Raw genomic sequence first — 19,143 nt, 5'->3', positions numbered from 1 at the left:
ATCGGGCCAACGTCGGGGAGCGCTAGCATTGACAAAATTCGCAACTGCCTCCCGTGCACGGTGCTCCTCCTGCGTCAGAAACGAAGTGAAACACTCGCTTGGGCAGCATTGAGCACGAAAGTCTCTGGGGCATGCACAACACGTGTTGCTGTGCAGGTCTCTACAAAACCAAGAATCATTCAAACATTTGCTGTTCGATTCTGTGATATTTGAAATTCGTACGCCCGTAGTAATCGGTGCTGGCATGCTAATTTGGTGTGCTCTTACGAGTACTGAATGTCCCGATTTCTATGTACCTACGTTACTGATAGCTTGGTAGATTCTTGTTGTTCATTGCTAGGAGACTTCTGACTGTGTGCAGCACCGTATTTGCTTGCCCAAAATTTATAAGCATTAAATTTTGCGACAGATTTTCTGATTTCCAATTCGATGACCCCTTCAGGGGCCAATTAAATCTGTTCAGAGGAAAAATATTTTTTTTCATTATTTATGATTAGCAGACCAGAGAAAAGTAAAAAATGATGCAAAAATTTTCAAATTTGAGTACATTTTATTCATGTCCACATATGTGGACATGGCGCCTCAAAGCCGTTACATGAGTGTAAACACTTGTCTTTTTTTTTTTTTCATTTTCTAACTACTCGTTAGGCATGAATAAATGTTTCCATGTGAGAAAACAAATGGTTAACAAGAAAATTCACTTGTTCAAGACTTATGAAATAAAGACAGTTGTTCTGCGAGGACAAGCAGAGAAAAATTCCACATTTGCAGCACCGAACACGGGTCTTGGATGTGCAGCCCTCGCGTCTGCATCATTGTGCGCTTGGCATATTCATAACTTGAGGCCCATTGTTGCTGCCGTCGTAGTGTACTGTGTTCGTTGGCAGCGGCTCTGCATCGTGAGGACCCTTAGCGACCACCGCTGGGCCTTCGTTACTCGGTTGGCCCCGCTTCCAAAGAAGTGTTTTGTTCCTTGCAACTAAGCTATTGGCGACGTCATTCTGAAATGCGAGCAAATCTGATATGCTCGTTTTGGGCAGTTGCCCATTGTTCACATCTCTAATGTACTCCAACCAGCTGTTGCAGAGTGCAAACGAAACAAAATGTGATATCACCCGCACCAGCCACTTCCTAGTTGTAGTTAGCAGTGGGTAAAAAGACATCAAAAAATCTATCTTGTCAACACCCCCCATGTACTTGTACTGAACACTGACCTGAGGGCATTCAATGTCAATGTGCGATTTTGATGCTTCACTCCACCTTTTCACTGTGCCTGCTTTGCTTATGTTCACAGTGGCTGAAGCCATGTTTACAATACCCGTGTCGTACTAACAGACGAGAATGATGTCCCCATTTTTGGAAATCTTCTGGTCAGGGCTTCCCCTTCCTTCCTTCTTTAGTTCCTCCTCAGTTTTCATTCAGCAGCCTTGTAACCGATTCGCCCTTATTGTTCCGCTTGTTGAAATTACCATCTCCTTCAGCTCAAGAAAGAGCTTCACGGGAGTGAAGTAATTGTCCATGAAGAGTCTTAGATTCCTTTTTTTAGGCCAGTTTTCAACCAGCTGCATCACAATAGAGTTGCAAAGTCCAAGATGCGAATGTTTAATGCCGACATTTGTGCCCTTCCCCTGATAAAATTCGATATCGTGGGCTAGGCCGTCGGAGCTGCATCACACAAACACCTTCACGCCTTCTGTATTCGGTTTGCCTTTACCGAATTGTTTTGCAGGAATCCGTCCAGTGAATGCAATCATTTGCTCTTCAATGCTGCAGTGCTCCTAAGGCTCCAACTCTAGACATCGCTGCCTGAATGTTCTGAGAAGGGGTCGTGCCTTCCAAAACTAGTCATGGTCGTTGACGTCTTTTGGTGCATTCGAGTCAGTAATGTGGAGCGCACCCCGGAGTTTGATAAAGTGCTTTGCACTCAGTCGGCTATTGTAGCGATTCGTGTTGCTTTTTCCCTGTACATCAAAATCCCTAGAAACACCTTGATTTCTTGGGCTATTGTTCCCAGCTCCACTCCATTGCTTTGGAGATAATACATCTTTGTAAATCTCGCAAAATCTTTAATGAGAGTTGGTGTGACATACCGAGAAAAGTACATCATTGGCTCTTGTGGCACTGAGCTTCCTGCTTGAGGGTTATAGACGCAGTTTCTGTTGGTTGGAGGAAACGTCCCCTTCACCCACTTTGCTGAGAACTTGGTAGTTGAGGTCTACCATCACCGAAGGTGTGAAGCTGCCAACATTTGGGTCCTAGAAAAAAACTAGAGTTAGTCAATCAATACACAACTTAGCGCAGTTCATCTTATCGTGTTTTCACGTTGCCATTCTTCTGTTTCATCATAGGAGAAGTCTGCATCAGAGACATCACCATTGGCAATTCTCGTGAACAGCACTTCAGCGCTTGAATCATTCAATCTTCTCCTTGTGGATGCATGGTTCTGAATACCTGCACGTAACCAGCCAGTTTCCTACTGCTCTTGTCCAAAAAACGCAGCATTGAGGATAAAATGCGCCACTTTTATATTTTCGGCATTAGGGTGCCGTGTCCTCAATCATGGACGTGAAGCTCTGGAAGTCCACTGAAGCACTTCTTTTGTCTAAGATAATGAAATTTTTTTTAACACTTCTACATTACCTTACTCACACATTCCAAATAATAAAATGCCTTATTCACTGCCATTTGAAAAGAGAGAATTTGAAAGTGAGAGCTACTTACTCATCCCACCGTAAAATGTTGTGACATCCATCTTTGCTTGCTGTTTACAAAAACATTTCAGTGTATTTAAAAAGGATGGCGCCACTAGCTTGACAGGGAGGATCCAAATGTTAAGGGCGCGAAATTCAAACTTAGATATTCGCTTCGTATGCCTGGAAACGATAATATTTAGTTAGCGTACACATATGTGGATGCAGTGCCCGAAGGGCATATTCGATTTGAAATCAGCTACAGTGAAACCTCGTTAAACCATAGCTGGCCAGAGCTCAGAAAAAGTATGTACTAAACGGTAGTACAGTGAAACCTCGTTAAACCGTAGTTGGCCGGAGCTCGGAAAAAGTACGTACTAAACGGTAGTACTGTTTAACCGAAATAGCATGAGATCGCCCACTTACCTGTAGAAAACGGAACTCGGAGAGAGTGCGATGAAAGGGGAAAAAACATGCAGTATTTATTCACTTCGCGCGACATAAGTGTTATTTTCGTTTGATGCCGCGGCGGCCTAGCACGACGACAGCAGCCTCAAACTTACTCAAGCTGCGTGCCAGCTTCTCAGCCAGCCCCCCTCCTCTCGGCAAACACTCGCACGGCAGATTCCTCGTTGGCGTTACGTATTCTCCGTGCACGCGCGCACTAGTGCTGCATAAGTTCCGGGGCGCCTTTTTCATTGCCGGGTGCCGGAGTTCGGAAAACTTTTGGTTTGGAATAGTTACGTTATCGCGCCCCTGTTCTCGTTGCGACGATTGCATTCACGAGGCTGACGTAACGCGCAGCTTCTGCCACTGTCGGGCCTGAGTCGCCCGTGCTGTCGCTTTCCGTGTCGTCCTCATCACTGTCGCTAGTCGACACTTCGGCAACAACAGAGGCAACGATGGCGAAAAGTCTAACCTCGTAGCCGACATCTCTTTGCGGTCGCAGCAGCGCTGCCGAGCAACTTCGCATTCCAAATGCCACACACTGTAGTCAACAGCAGATCCATGTCGCGGGCCAGCGCCGACTTCATGTCACGTTCGATAGCACAGACGATGTCTAATTTTTCTTCTATGCTGAGCACCCGGCGTCTTTTTTATCCGAGCTTCGGCATGACGCGAGTCCTCGCTTGCGCGACGCCATGACGCTCTCTGGAACGGCGTCGAAATGATGTTGATGTTGATGCGGCTTCACGTGCAAACGCACAGGGCGCTTGGAGGCCGTTGTACCGATCTCTGAGGCTTGTTGTTCTGCCGGACCGCCCGGTGGAGACGACGCACCGCCGTGTTTGCGCGACGAAAAGTGGAAAGGCTACGTTTTAACCGATGCGTACGCAATAAGCTGGTACGGTTTATGCGGATACTAAATACATTATGTTCAATGGCCGCTGAGTCGGGGAATTGACTTTACTACTTTTAAACCGAAACTACTGTTTAAGCGGGTACGGTTTAACGAGGTTTTACTGTACTGCTTGACTGAAGTAGCATGAGATTGACCACTTACCTGTCAAAAACTTAACTCAGTGAGAGTGTGATGAAAGGGCAAAATTGTACAGTACAGTCGCCGACCGATTTTCCGGACTCCGAAAATTCGGACATGCCCGATTATTCGGTCAGCTTCGCGGCACCGCCATTTTCCCCATAGACCATAATGTATAACAACTGCCGAAAGTTCGGACACCTTGCAACCTCTCATCTGATTTTTCGGACACTTCTTGAGCCAACTCGGTCGAGAGCACCATGCACCGACTCTGACAGGTGCATGGTTCGACTTGCTGAACGCCATTTTTGTTTTGAACGGAGCTTCCTTGCTGCCCCACGAAGTGGCGCTACTAAAAATCTCCGCTCATCATCATCGTTTCTGCCTGGTTCGATAGAGTAGCTCTGCAGCAGTTCCGGTTTCAGTTTAGTAGGCCATGTCAAGACAATCCAGCAGCTGATTTGTTTCTTCGCGCACGACGCTGCGAGCAGGCCACGTTTTTTCGTTTGTGTGACTGGCGTCGGCACGGTGGTGTTTGCTTTGTGTGCTGTGTCGAGGTTTCGGTGATCCAACGCGGCATACGGAAACATCGCGTCAAGTCTCTAATGGCGCCGACAGTGCCCGCGCAGACTGCGCTGGGGAATGCCGGCAAGCGGGTGCCGGGAGGCCTAAGATTTATCGCCTTCCGATGTGCTCCCTACTGACGCGGAAAATATTCTGCCGAGACGTGCGCAGTGGTTGCATTGCGACTCCGGACACCGTCTCATTTGACAGTTTCACAGGTGCTGACACTGCTGTACTGACGTGCGCAGAATTCGACGACGGCGAGATCATTCGTCAGGTTTCTGCTGCACCACCGGACGATGACTCTTGAGTCGGAAGATGACGCACCATGTGCTACGCTGCCGTCGCATGCGGAGTGTGTACAAGCAGTGACTGTGCTTTCAGCCACCTATAGTGACCGTACGACCCTCTCCGAGATTCAGGCTTATCTGATTGCGCGTAAACGGAATAGCGTGCAACGGCGCATTCACGATTTCTTCAAGCCTACTGCCGAGCCCGAATAAGTGCGTGGAAATAAAGGATTTCATTTTTTTTTTTTCTTAATCTGCTTTTTCGGACACCTGTTTATTCGGACATTTCTCCAGTCCCCGTGAGGTCCGAATAAATGGTCGGCGACTGTATTTATTCACTTCGCGCGACAAAAGTCTGTTATTTTCGTTTGATGCCGCGGCGGCCTAGCAGCGATGACAGCGGCCTGAAACTTACTGAAGCTGTGAGCTAGCTTTTCAGCCAGCCTCCTGTTCTTGGCAAACACTTGCATGGCAGATTCCTCGTTGGCGTTGCACATTCTTCGTGCACAGGCATGGTAGCGCTGCAGAAGTCGCGGGGCACCTTTCTTATTGCGGGGTGCTGTTCTCGTCGTGACGGTTGTATTCACGAGACTGACGTAACCCACAGCTTCTACCACTCTCGGGCCTTAATCGCCTGTGCTGTTGCTTGCTTTCTGGGTCATCATCACTGTCGTTAGGCGACACTTCGGCAACAACAAAGGCAACGATGGTGAAAAGTCGAACCTCATAGCCGATATCTTTTCACAGTCGAAGCAGTGCTGCCGAGCAACTTGTTCTTCTTCGCTAGTGAAATGGCACAACCCACTCTGGGGGATCAGCTATGAATCGGGCCGTGAAGGAACTGTTAGCATACTTCGCATTTGAAATTCTGCACATTGTAGTAAATGGTAGATCCTTGTCGCGTGCCAGCGCCGACTTTTTCGTGCCACCTTTGGTAGCACGAACTATGTCCAGTTTTTCTTCTATGCTGAGCACTCAGTGTTTTTTATCCGAGCATGATGCGAGTCCTAGCTTCCACGACGCAACCACAGTGTAAGAACAGATGCTCCGACGGAAGCATGGGGCGCGTCTCACTAATGTTGGGCCACTGCTAGAGGGGGCGTGCGACTAGGGGGCTGCAGGAGGCTGGCGCGCCAGGTTCGGGACATTCCCTGGCCACCATGCTGGGAGCGCGCTTTGCAGCCTGTGTTTTTTTAAAGTGCCTTTTTTAGAACGACAAAACTTGAGCCACTGTCTTTATGTTACACAAATCTTAAAATGTGACTTGTAATTTCTGCGGCGCTTTTTTACCTTTTCTAAACAAAAGCGTATAGTATTTCTCTCATTGCGGCTGTCACCATTTGTCTTTTGCTGAATCTACCAGTTACCTAATTTACTTTCGTCATTTCTGCTTCAACAAACCGTCGCTACTATATTTGTCACAATGTGCAGTGTTCCCGCCCCCATTTCATACGAAACGGGGTTCTGAGGAGTGCGGCATAGGATTAGTCTGAATAAATAGAAGCGCCTTCACCTAATAAAGTAAGTTAGCATTCATATACAGTAAAACCTCGTTAAACCGTACCCACTTAAACAGTAGTTTCGTTTTAAAAGTAGTAAAGTCAAATCCCCGACTCAGCGGCCATTGAAAATAATGTTTTGTATCCGCATAAACCGTACCAGCTTATTGCGTACGCATCAGTTAAAACGTAGCGTTTCAGCTTTTCGTCGCGCAAACACGTCGGTGCGCCGTCTCCATCAGGCGGCCCGGCAGAACAACGGCCTCCAAGCGCCCTGTGTGTTTGAGCGTGAAGCCACATCAACATCGACATCATTTCGACGCCGTGCCAGAGAGCGTTATGGCGTCGTGCAGGCGAGGACTCGCGTCGTTCCGAAACTCGGATAAAAAAAGACGCCGGGTGCTCAGCATAGAAGAAAAATTAGGCATCGTCCGTGCTATCGAACGTGACACGAAGAAGTCGGCGCTGGCACGCAACAGGGATCTGCTGTTTACTACAGTGTGTGGCATTTGGAATGCGAAGTTGCTCGGCAGCGCTGCTGCGACCGCGAAGACATGTCGGCTACGAGGTTCGACTTTTGGCCATCGTTGCCTGTGTTGTTGCCGAAGTGTCGACTAGCGACAGTGATAAGGACGACACGGAAAGCGACAGCACGGGCGATTCAGGCCCGGCAGTAGCATAAGCTGCGCGTTACGTCAGCCTCATGAATGCAATCATCGCGACGAGAACGGGGGCGCGATAACGTAACTCTATTCCAAATTAAATGTATTCCAAACTCCGGCACCCGGCAATGAAAAAGGCGCCCCCGGGACTTCTGCAGCACTACTGCGCACGTGCACGGAGAATACGTAACGCGAACGAGGGATCTGCCATGTGAGTGTTTGCCGAGAAGAGGGGGCTGGCTGAAAAGCTGGCACGCAGCTTCAGTAAGTTTGAGGCCGCTGTCGTCGTCGTGCTAGGCCGCCGCGGCATCAAACGAAAAAATAACACTTTTGTCGCGCGAAGTGAATAAATACTGCATGTTTTTTCCCCCTTTCATCGCACTCTCTTTGAGTTCCGTTTTCGACAGGTAAGTGGGCGATCTCATGCTATTCGGTTAAACAGTACTACCGTTTAGTACGTACTTTTTCCAAGCTCCGCCCAACTACGGCTTAACGAGGTTTCACTGTATTGCACTGTTTATACTGAAAGCAATATGATACATAGCGCATTTCGCATACAGATTCTATACAGAAGGTCTGAATTTTAGAAGCCACGAATTGAAAGACAGCTAATCCCTTAAAAACCATGTTCTAAACGTTGAAAAATTGAATTCAGGGTTTTTGGTTGCCAACAACATACTCTGATGAAGATGTACACTGTAGCGGGTGACTCTGGTATTATTCATGCCCACTTGGGCTTCTTTGACGTGCTTGTTAGCTTAGCCATATTTCTCAAATTTCCTCTTTTGGATGTGCTGACGGTTACAAATTTATTGTGCACTGCTTCATTATGGGGTAACAGCAAAAAAAAAAGAAGTGAGACAAGACAAACAGGAACCTGTCCCTCTTTCTTGTCCTTTGTGGTGCTGTTTCAGCATAATGAAGCCTTACCAACAAGATCCAAGTTCAGACCCTTTTAAATTTTATTGTGTACCACTGTCCACTAATTTGTGACGTACGCCGAGCTGAAATGCTCCTCGCAAGCATACTCCTGGCTGCAGGACTTAGTGTCCATGTTCGGGAGCATCCTATGAACCATGCAATCGACTGTTTTCACTGAGCATGGAAACTCTGCGGTTGCAGTTTGGTGCGAATCGGTTCTCACCTACAATCTGTCTTCACCGGGCAACGTTGCAGCTCGAGATGTGGACCTCCCTTCCCTATCTTGCGATTCAGACAGCTCGTCTGAATTTTTAAGTGCTTACCAAGAATGATGACGATAGATTCCTCAGTTGTGAAGTGAACCTTGCTAGAATGATAGCTTATTTTCTTCCCACAGCGCTTGTCGGCAACCACTTTGAAGGATCGACAAATGCCACCTGGCTGTCTGCTAGAGCACGCGGCGCGACTGAATTGTCAGTCATTATTGTCTGTTATGGCACCTGAGGGATATTAATTACTATAGTGAAGGGAAGGAACCGTGAAGAAATTTGTTTTAATTTCTTTCAACGCACTTTGCATACAGTTACAATTGCTTACACTTCAAATTTCCCACTTTTTCAGCCTTCTAACGTGTGCTGCCGTTCAGTGGTGCAGACGTGAAACACCACCAATAGTGAGACTCGTTTCCCACCAGCGGCCCCTGCGTCATTGAAGCACCTGTTCTTTTTACACCGTGGACGCGACAACGCTCTGGCATGGCGCTGAAATGATGTTGATGTGGCTTCATGCTCAAACGAACAGGGTGCTTGGAGGCCATTGTTCTGATCTCTGAGGCTTGTTCAGCTGTGCCGCCTGATGGGGACGACACACCGCTGCGATTCGCGACGAAAAGTGGAAACACTATGTGTTAACTGATACGTACGCATAAAAAAGCTGGTACAGTTTATGCAGATACAAAAAGCATTATGTTGAATGGCTGCCGAGTCGGAGATTTGACTTTTAAAATGAAACTACTGTTTAAGCGTCTATGGTTTAACGAGGTCTTACTGTATTCAGTATTTGCGCACCCCTTGTAAATACAGTACCTCCAAGAGTTGCAGTCCACTAAGCAGAAGTGTGGGTGGCCTTGCAGGTCTGAGCCCGGACCTGCAGTCGATGGAGCAGGTGCGGCGGATAATGCGCCCAACGGACGTGCCCGACCAGGGCCTGCTGTGTGACCTGCTGTGGTCTGATCCCGACAAGGACATCATGGGTTGGGGCGAGAATGACCGTGGCGTCTCTTTCACCTTTGGCGCTGACGTAGTCGCCAAGTTTCTGCACAAGCACGACCTCGATCTCATCTGCAGGGCGCACCAGGTGATTACCTGTCTCGTCTATTCATTGTCTACATTTCCCCCCAGAGGCAGCGATTGCAAGCAGTTATGTGTCGAATATGTGAAAAGGAGAAAGAAAAGCAGCCCAGAACGATAGCTGCAAATGACTGATAGTGCAGCTGTGTGGCAAAGCAAAGTCCCGGTAGGCAGGTAAAAGATGTCATAACCAAGTGCACGTGCAGTGCACCCGCTTCTTATTGCGAGGTTTCGTCAATTAGAGAAATTTGACACTCTATCCATTGAAATAATTATACAGGTACAGTAGAGCCCCGCTGATACCCTCCTCGTACATGCATTTTTCCAGGCATAATGTCGCTGAAGCCCGGTCCCAGCAAAGGGCTCATAGATGCTTATGTACAGTCGAACCCACTTATACTTTAACATTATATTGGTTAGAACAATGAGAAGCAGCTGCACCATCTTTTGTGTTTTCTATGGTGAAATAACCCGCTTACTACAATGCCCCCATGCTTCATTATCAGTTATAATGATGAAGTTCGGCTGCTGGGTGTAGTGGAATACGAAATCCTTGAAAAGGAAAAGAGAGATTCGAGGCGCTGCACCCTCCCTTTCACCCCAACGGCCGCTGTGCGCTCATACAAGGGAACCTGTTCTCCAGCCTTATCCGTATATCCAGCCTCCTGTACTTCTCGCCTGTCGTCCTTACACCCTTTCAAACACGAATGGAAGGTGTCCTTGTGAATTCGAATGCACCATCTGCGCTGACAACGCTGATTCCAGATCACTCGCTGGCTCCCTCATTCTGCACAGTTTTGCCAGCAGATTGAGGGGGGACGCGGGTTTTGCGTAGCGAAAAATGGCCAAAAAATCGATTTTTTTTTAAAATCACATTTTCAGTTTGTATAACTCTTTTTCTATCCGATTCCGAAACATCATCCATATAAACCACGTAGAAGTGCTCTGAAAAATTAGTTTTATAGGCCAAGGTGGCGAAAAATTTCGCGTAAATCAAGAAAGAACAGCGTTTTTCAAACCACAGTATCTCTGGAACGGCGCAACCGAGCGCTGCCATCTTGGTCTTGTTGGAAAGAGCATTTCTCCATCTTCAAATTTCCTGCTTCAGCTATCTCCTCCGTACAGAAACAAGCACACAAAAAGTAAATGATTGAAGGTTGTGCCGGAGTCTGCAATTGGCCGCGCCCGCCACGTGACTCCAGCGCAGTTCACCATTGGTCCGGTGCTCGCGTCGTCTGCTCGGCTCTTTCACGGCTCTTTGCACCTCGCGAGCGTCGAAGTCTCCACTCGCCGTAATCTCTACATGTCAAAACGGGTGCTACGCGGACATTGCAGTAGCGTGGCTGATTCCTACGTTTGTGGACATCTCAGACCCATGGCAAAGTATTCCGAGCATCGGCGATGCGGACTTCGCAACCAAGATTCGTGCGCGGAATCCTCGGTCATGCGGCTAGGCCTTTCAGCACTCGGTGTTTCGGAATTTGTGACCAAGCACATAGCGCATGCAATCCTTGTACCGCGGCTAAGCATTTCGCGCATAGGAGTCTCCGACTCGTCGATCAAGCACATTGCGCGCGGACATCTCGGGCCCGTGCCTAAGCGTGTTGTGCATCGGCGCCTCCGACTGCGCGACTAAGTACATCGAGCGTCAACTCCTCGAGCCCCCGTCTAGGCATTTTGCGCGTCGAGCCCGCGGCTAGGAATTTCGCACGTCTGCACCTCGGACTCGCAACCAAGCATACTCCGTGTTCACTCTATGATCATATTGTCACGATAGCTTGTAACAATATCTATTATACCCCCCCCCCCCCCCTTCATAAAGAGAACCTCATCATGAGCTCTATTCACTAGGCTCCTTGGGCTGGCACAACATCTGGCTGCAGAAGTGATCGAGACATCATACAAAAGTACAATTCTGGAAAGCACCTAGCAGCTGCATATCTATCACTGGATCTCTGATCCTAAGTTCCACAGCCATTGCCAGGTGAAGATGACAATGAAGGATATACTTACACTCAGAGCCTTCATTCAGTAACATGGTCAAATCTACCAAATTAAAAACATGCCTCACTGATTGTAATGGAGAGTGCTATCAATCAGGCAGCCTGCTGTCACGTTTCGCCTACGACGCGCGGTATAGCCGGCGCGGATGCAACGGACGCCGGGGCTTCGTTCAAAGCGGCGGACATTTTGGCCTGTTCAGCGCCGCCGATACGCCTCCCCGCCAAGCGCGTCCAGGCATGTTTCAATGCCCTGTGTCTTCAAGTGTGCGTGTGTGTGTGTGTGCATGTTGGTGCCCACGCTTGTCAAAGCGCGGCAGCCGGGGAGAGGAGCTCCCCAAGTGTGAAGCGAGGAGGTCTGACCGGCGCCGGCCCGGCGGATGCGTCACTACACTAGTCTCAACGTGTCTCTCAGCCTGTCCGTGCCCCGCATCACGTGCGCCTCTGACGAGGCGTTCCTTCTTCCCCTCGACTCCGAGAGTATAAAAGCAGCTGCTCCCGGACGCCAAGGGAGGCTCCGATTTCTTCCGTCGAGTAACGTGCTCTCCCGTCTCTCCACTTCGGTCGACCTGACCGGCCGCTCTTTTGCGATGCTAGAATAAACAAGTTGTTCTGTTAGCAGTCGACTCATGCTTTGCCAGGACCTTCGGATATGCTTCCAGTTGTGCCCCAGGCCGCCAGGCCAACGCTACCCTTGGGGCTTGCGACCCATTTGCAACAACTCGTGCTAGCGGTGCGATTGCAACAACGGGTGTCAGCGCTGAGATTCCAACACTGCAGGTACAACAATGGAACTATATTCATGCCCATACAGAGTTCTGCACCTTGGTTCGAAACCCAGGCACCATGCTCTTTGTAGAGCATGGTGCCTAATAAAGTTTCTTGTGCTAGCTCAGTGGCCAGTGTGCTATTATTTTGAGAGTGTGCAGTCACACATTTAGTATGGCCATTCTTATAAAACATAGAGCTTCAAAACGGCGCCATTCATATTGCTGTAGATTCACTTCAGCAAAAGCTACATTTGTTTGAAACTTCAAATGCGTTTATTTCAGTTTGATGTTTTTGCACACTGTACTCTGCCTTACAGGTGTTTTTTCTGGGTTGTTCTTGGCCAAAAATGAGAAGGGTGGTATCATTTTATTCGTATTGAAATGATCTGGGGGGTGATGCTATTTTTTTTACTCTTGCACCATCATGAAAATTACATTCAGGTATAGTAATCGCTGCTAATTAGAAAAAAAATTTCATAATAAATGCAAAGTTGTTTTCTTGTCCGCAAAATGCTTCCAAATGAATAAAAATAGCATCACCCCCTACAGTAGGTCTTTAGCAATGGTGTCATGCATTTAGTTTTTGGTTTGGCAAGATGGAATCATCAAAAAGCCCTGTAACAAGTTTGAAATTAGACTTCAGACCTCAATATTTTTTTAACTGCTACAGCTATCAAAAATCTAATTACAGTTCTGAAAATCAGCACGAAAAATGACACCAGACAGTGGAGTTTATTAGATTCACCCAAAAATAAGAAAAAGTTTTTAGGACCCATGTCCCCCATCAAGTCGCTCGTGTTCGTCTTTGTTGGTTGCACCAAAAGTCGGTGCTGTCCAGGTGGTTTCTCCACCGCGTTTGACTCCCACCGAAATGGAAGATGGCTGATCCCCCCGCTGATCATCAGAAATGAACGACATTGCTGGTGAAAAAAGATACACTGCCATACATTTGCATACCTGCCAACCCTCCCGATTCGCCCGGGAGACTCCCGATTTTTCACTGAACTTTCCAATTGTACGATAACTGTCTTATATCTGGTGCCACTTGAATCAAGTTTAGCAAGAAAAGAAAGCGAGCGCGCTACAACTTTGAAAAGTGCTCCGACCCTGCTGAAAAACACAGCGATGACCACTTGCTGGTGGTTTCAAGCGATGACTTTGACGCGCAATGCAACGGACCTGGCGAGAGCGAGCCAGGCCTAACGACATCGCCGGCTGATAGTGATTGCAGGAGTAGCGTTCGGCACGACACAAAGACGGTGCAGCCAGTGGAATTGCTCTAACGGCAGAAGCAAGCGGGGGAAAACCTCCAACTGGCGGGAACTTTGGCAACGAAGCAGAAATTGGACATGTGTACGAGCTTCAACGACAGTGCGGACGGGCCGGCGGAGATGGAGTCACGCTTTTATGTTATCAGTGTGGAAGCAATAAGCACTTTGGTCTCACGTTTAAAGTGCAGCCTCTGCAGCTCCGTGGCTTTTGACTCAGAGGAGCGAGAATGCAGCCTTGCCGTCAAGCTTCTCGCCATTTGTGAAAACTGTGACGATGCGATTGCCAAGTGGAGGTCACTGTGCATGAAAAACGGCAAAATGGTCAACCCCTTTGTTGTCAACATTCTCACCGCTCGTGCGATGATTAGCACTGGAAATCGACAAACAGTGATGAATGGCGTTTTTGCTGCAATGAATATCTCGCACGATGGCCTTCATAACAAAACAGGCAAGGCTATCTCAAGCAGAAGCCGGTGTCGTCATCTGCTGCCCAAAAGCTGATGGGCGCGGGTGTGCTATTAGTGAAGTTATTGTATAATGACATGAAACTTGCGAACTCTGGGAATATAACGGTATCCTACGTTAGCTCATGGATGACGCATGGCCATTCGTTACACACCAGAGTCTGCACAGTCATCGAACTGTTCTCCAGATTTGTGGTCGACTACGTTGTCCCGAGCAACTTCTGTGCTAGGTGTGTGCGCGGCTCGAAACCTGGGGACCCAGACTACCAAGATTGCAAGGCAAGCCATATGTGCCAAAAATATACAGAAAAAAAAAAGCAGGGGAGATACAAGTTGAAGCGGCGCTTATACTGTTCCAGAGGTCACTTCAGCTGCACAAACTCAGGTACACCACAGTCCTCTCAGATGGTGATAGTCTCGTTTTTCTTGCTTTCAGACAAGCCAAAGCGTGTGGCTTTGTGCCAGTCGAGAAGGAAGATTGCATGTATCACATCCAAAAAAGGATGGGGACTGCTTTACGCACTCGTTGCCAAACACAAGTGCTCTGCTTCTGAAACACTTGGTGGCAAAGGAAAATTGACGGGTGACCCGATCACCAAACTCGGTGCCTACTATGGTTAGCCATTAAAATCCAACAAAGGGGATGTGAAGGCTATGCAGAAGGCTGTGATGGCAACATACCACCACATCACGTCAAATGACAAGGTTTCAAACCACAGTCTTTGCCCATCTGGTCCAGACTCTTGGTGCCGTCAGAATGCTGTGCAAGTAAAAAATGAGCCCATCCCAAAGCATTGATATAATTTGCCTGTCCATGTTTGTCAAGCCCTTCTACTAGTGTATGAGCGCCTCTCAGAAGAAAAATTGCTTCAAAGGTGCCAGCGCAGCATGACCCAAAACAATAATGAATGCTTGCATTCCATGATTTGGGCATTGACACCTAAGGAACAGCATGCTTTGCTTTTTGCTGTTGAAGCTGCTGTGGCTGAGGCAGTAATGAAATTTAATTCGGGGAACGAGAGAGCTTCATCTGTCATACTCCAAGAGCTTCATTTGAACCCGGGGCTACCGAACAGCATGAGAATGGCCGAGAAAAATAACCGGTGAGCAGCAGCATCAGCCCACAAGCGTGCATCGGCAGAAAATCTGCAACGAGCCTTCAAAAAATGCCATTTGTTTAGCTGTAGGCAGACAGATTACATCCCTGGTGGATACTGACAATTTAGATGTGCAGATATATCATTGCTTTTTGTTATATTTGAATAAAAATGAGCTTGTCTGTTTTTTTTGTTCTTTGATTTTTTTTTTTCATTTTCTCAAAACATGAATTTTTTAATATTTGCATCCTTCCAGGAGCAATTTCACAGTAATTGGGGCACCTAGAATTGTAATTTTTGTTGCAGTACTGAGCTACATGAGTAATGCACACAATGGTAGGACCAGATTTTTGTATCTGTTTTAATATTTTTTTATTGTCCGTACATTAGACAGCCACTTTGACCCCATTTTGAACGGAGAGCTTTGATGTTCCGTATAATTTATTTAGTAAAGCAATGAAGGGGGCTAGTTGGTGAACGTTCATAGTTATATTGCGCTTAGTTTTACACTGACGATGTTAAGTGAAGGACAGGACGTGGACGGACGTAGCGCAAACTACCAACTGTTTAATACTGTTAAAGAACGCGCTTATATACAAGGAGATATGGCACGGGATATCTCCTTGTAGAGAGGGCTGACATTGCAAGAAGACATCATCAGCAACGTGATGTTTTTGTAGTGTCGCTCAAGTGTAACACAGGAGTTTTCTAGCAATCAACGCAAGGCTCCAACTGCGTGGTTCACGGTGAAGTCCGTAAAAAGCCCTGGCCGCTTTCTGTTTTAACATGGAGTTGGTCTTGTGCTATGCAAATTTTCGGCACCACGCCGATGTATGAAGCAATGTACCAGTGGAGTTCCAACACTGTACATGGCACAATTGTTTGCTGCAGTGTGTGTCCGGGCACTTCTTTGGGGGGGGGGGGGACGACGACTTTTTGCAATAGCAGCCCGTGCACACATCCCATCCAAAACTTCGTGATTAATCCACTAGGGCAGGGCACATGTACCCTCATTCTATGAAAAGGCGGATTGCTGCAGCATGCTGGTATATTGCAAACGTCTTGCCATTACGGTTGCAGCGTCGGCCACGTGCTTGCCTAGAGCTGCGAAGTTAAGTTTACTGTGTCGTGTCGGTCAAAAAGTACGAGGTTTGAAACGTAGAACACTATCGTGATGTTTATCAGCAACGACGTAAACGAAGCATCGATGAATCCTGATCTCCCAATGATGACGTAGTAACATCTGCCAACTCTAAATCAGTGTCACTATCGGGACCTTCGAAATTGCACCCGGTACCACATAGAGAACTGTGCAATAACTAAAGGGCTGCCATTGTGGACTCCGCGACAGCACTGGCGCGTGCTATGGCGGAGGCCACGGCCACCCTTCTGCTTTGCCTTGAAGCATGCTGGGGAAGTGCCTTGAAGTGTGGTTGAAAGCTAGTGACTTTCCTCGTGCCTTATGAAATCCCTATGCGCAGCATTTGCTCATTCCAGTGGTCATATCTTCATTGCTGTTGGACTGGAGCAGGAACGCACTGCTGTGTGCCCACGTCGGTCGCAATTCCGTGCTTCGGATATTTTTGTGTGCACTCCTATTACTTCAACAGTTTTTTGAAGTGTTCATTGTAACAGTATGCCACTGTTTAAAATCTGGGCACAGTTTTAATAGGGAGGGTCGGAAAACCCTGAATGCAAGGAAATGTGGTTGCTGTAACCAATGAATTGTTATATCTGGGAATCTTGCAAGTGGGCTTAGTCTACGACGAAGCATATTGCCAATTTCACTGACTTCATTATATTGAAGTCTAACTCTATCAAAGCTTGACTGTATCCTGACATAGCAAATGCGCCTTTTGCGAGAGCATTATGATTACACTTTGGTGGAAGCGATCGCCTGCAAAATTTAAAACAATGTTTGTGTTGCAGTACAAGGCACTGTAATATTAATGAAGTGTGCAAAATAATTCTTATAGCAAAGTGTACTTATTGTGCCCAGGTGGTGGAGGATGGCTACGAGTTCTTTGCCAAGCGACAACTGGTGACGCTCTTCTCAGCACCCAACTACTGTGGCGAGTTCGACAATGCTGGTGCCATGATGAGCGTCGACGAGACCCTCATGTGCTCATTCCAGGTGAGATGAGCCAAGCCATTGTCCAGTGTACAGTCCATTGGTGGAACTGAGTGCATACCTTGTTTCTCTTTGTCCTCATACTCTGGTCATATGGGCAAACTTATTGAAACTTTTTCACTGCATGAAGTGTCACTTTGATGGCGTACTGCTACACAAGAAAGAAGAATGGAATCGATGGCAATGAGTGAATTTGATAGTTTAAGGGGGGACACTGCTATTAAATTAATGTTCATCATCTTTTTCCATCAATATTAATGAAACTTTCCAGTCTTGTTAAGATTTTTGTGCTGATTTCAAATATGTAATTATTTTTCCAATAGGCCATTTAGTTCTGAAGATAAATGAAATTCATTGTCCATCATTTGCGGAAACAATAGAAAAAAAACTGCGCTACAAAAATTCATATTGGCACACGCCTAGGTACTAGAAAACATAAGAAACACATTGGTAGGAATACTTTTTGATATATTAAATATTAGTAATTTTATAGCAATTCAATCTTCACTGTTCCAATTGTGGGTGCCCTATTGTCTGATCTAAAGCAGAACTGAAAAATTTTAAAGCATAAATTCCAAAATCTGTTCCTACCCCTGTGTGCTTTGTACACTCAGCTACGAGCCACAACAAAAATTATGCCTCTACCTGCCTTGAAGGCAGAGATATGGTTGCTGCAAATCAGCAAGAAGTCAAAAATCGGTGTTTTGAGAAAACGAGAAAAAAGAAGTGAAGTCACTTTTAATCAAAAGTGCAGAAAAAATTGTGCACTATTTCGCAGTGAAAGTAGCTAAAAGCCACCAGGAATGTAGTCACTTTGACTACGGCCACCCAAATGGCGTTTCCTGAAAGAATTCTGCATGTCCGTAGTGGTCTTGCGCTTTTTTGCAGATGCAACTGCTCGACGGCGGTCCTTCTCCACCATGCGTTTCATGCTGGGTATACCAGGGTTGAGGTGCAGCTCTTTCAATATTGCTGCAGAGGTCGTCTCACAGCCAGCATTGAATTTCATGACTGCCTCAGCTACTGCGGCTTGCACGGGGAACAGTGAAGCATGCTGTTCCTTTGGAGCCAGTGCCCATATCAGGGAGTGGAGAGACTCATTGCTGTTCTGAGTACTGCCCCGTAGGCACCGCTCAAGGAGCTTTTCATCGGACAGACGCTCATAAATGGGCAACAGGGCTTCACAGACATGAGGAGGCAAATTTTAGCGGTGCTTAGGGGCTGCCTCACCCTTAGCGCTTGCTGCATTTTGCCGGCACCACGAGCTTGATCCTGGTGGACAGTAGCTGTGGTCCGATATCAAGTCATTTGATGTTGTGTGGTGATAAGTTGCCATCACAGCCCGTTTCATTCCTTGCACATCACCCTTGTGAGTCTTCAGGGCCCAGCCATAATATCGTGTCAGCTTCGTGACTTAAGTCGTTAGTTAGTTTGCCTTTACCACCAAGGCTCTCCAATCCAAGTCCCTTATGCTTTGCAATAAGGTTTCGCAAGCTTGTGCCCATATGTTTCTGTACGTGGTTTGTACAGTCTTCCTTTTCCACTGAAATGTATCCATACACTCTGGCTTCCTGCAGCGCAAGGAAAGCGCGACTGTCACCATCTGAGAGTAGGGTGGTGTACCTCAGGTTATGCCGCTGCAGTGACCTTTGGAAAAGGATGAGGGCAGCTTCAACTTCCATTTCGCCGGCCTTCTTGGAGGTGTTTTTCTGACAGGCATGGCTCTCCTTCCAAGCTTTATTCCTCGGGTCATTATCCTTTGGCCCACGCTCACAACCAGCGCAGAAGTTGCTGAGCACCACATAGTCGAGGACTAGCCCCGTAAACAGCTCTATGACGGCGCCTACGCCAATGTGAGACAAGTGGCCGCGCGTCATCCAGGAACCGTCGTATGACACGGCAATATTTCCCGGATTTCCAAGCTCCAATTCGTCGTACAGTTGCCGAACCGATTG

The 19,143-nt window shown here is 47.3% G+C and overlaps 1 protein-coding gene across 1 annotated transcript in view; it reads left to right on the top strand.

Annotated features, from left to right (window-relative positions):
• Positions 1 to 19,143, top strand: part of LOC126524416 (serine/threonine-protein phosphatase alpha-2 isoform) — a 72,454-nt gene that overhangs the window by 17,867 nt on the left and 35,444 nt on the right. Inside the window, exons 4-5 of the mRNA XM_050172735.3 lie at positions 9,239 to 9,462; positions 17,057 to 17,191. Coding sequence (XP_050028692.1) covers positions 9,239 to 9,462; positions 17,057 to 17,191 — 359 coding nt within the window. The remainder of the gene's footprint in view (positions 1 to 9,238; positions 9,463 to 17,056; positions 17,192 to 19,143) is intronic.

The sequence above is a fragment of the Dermacentor andersoni genome, chromosome 3 (assembly GCF_023375885.2).
Source record: "Dermacentor andersoni chromosome 3, qqDerAnde1_hic_scaffold, whole genome shotgun sequence".
NCBI lineage: Eukaryota > Metazoa > Arthropoda > Arachnida > Ixodida > Ixodidae > Dermacentor > Dermacentor andersoni.
This window is presented reverse-complemented; position numbering and strand designations above follow the sequence as displayed.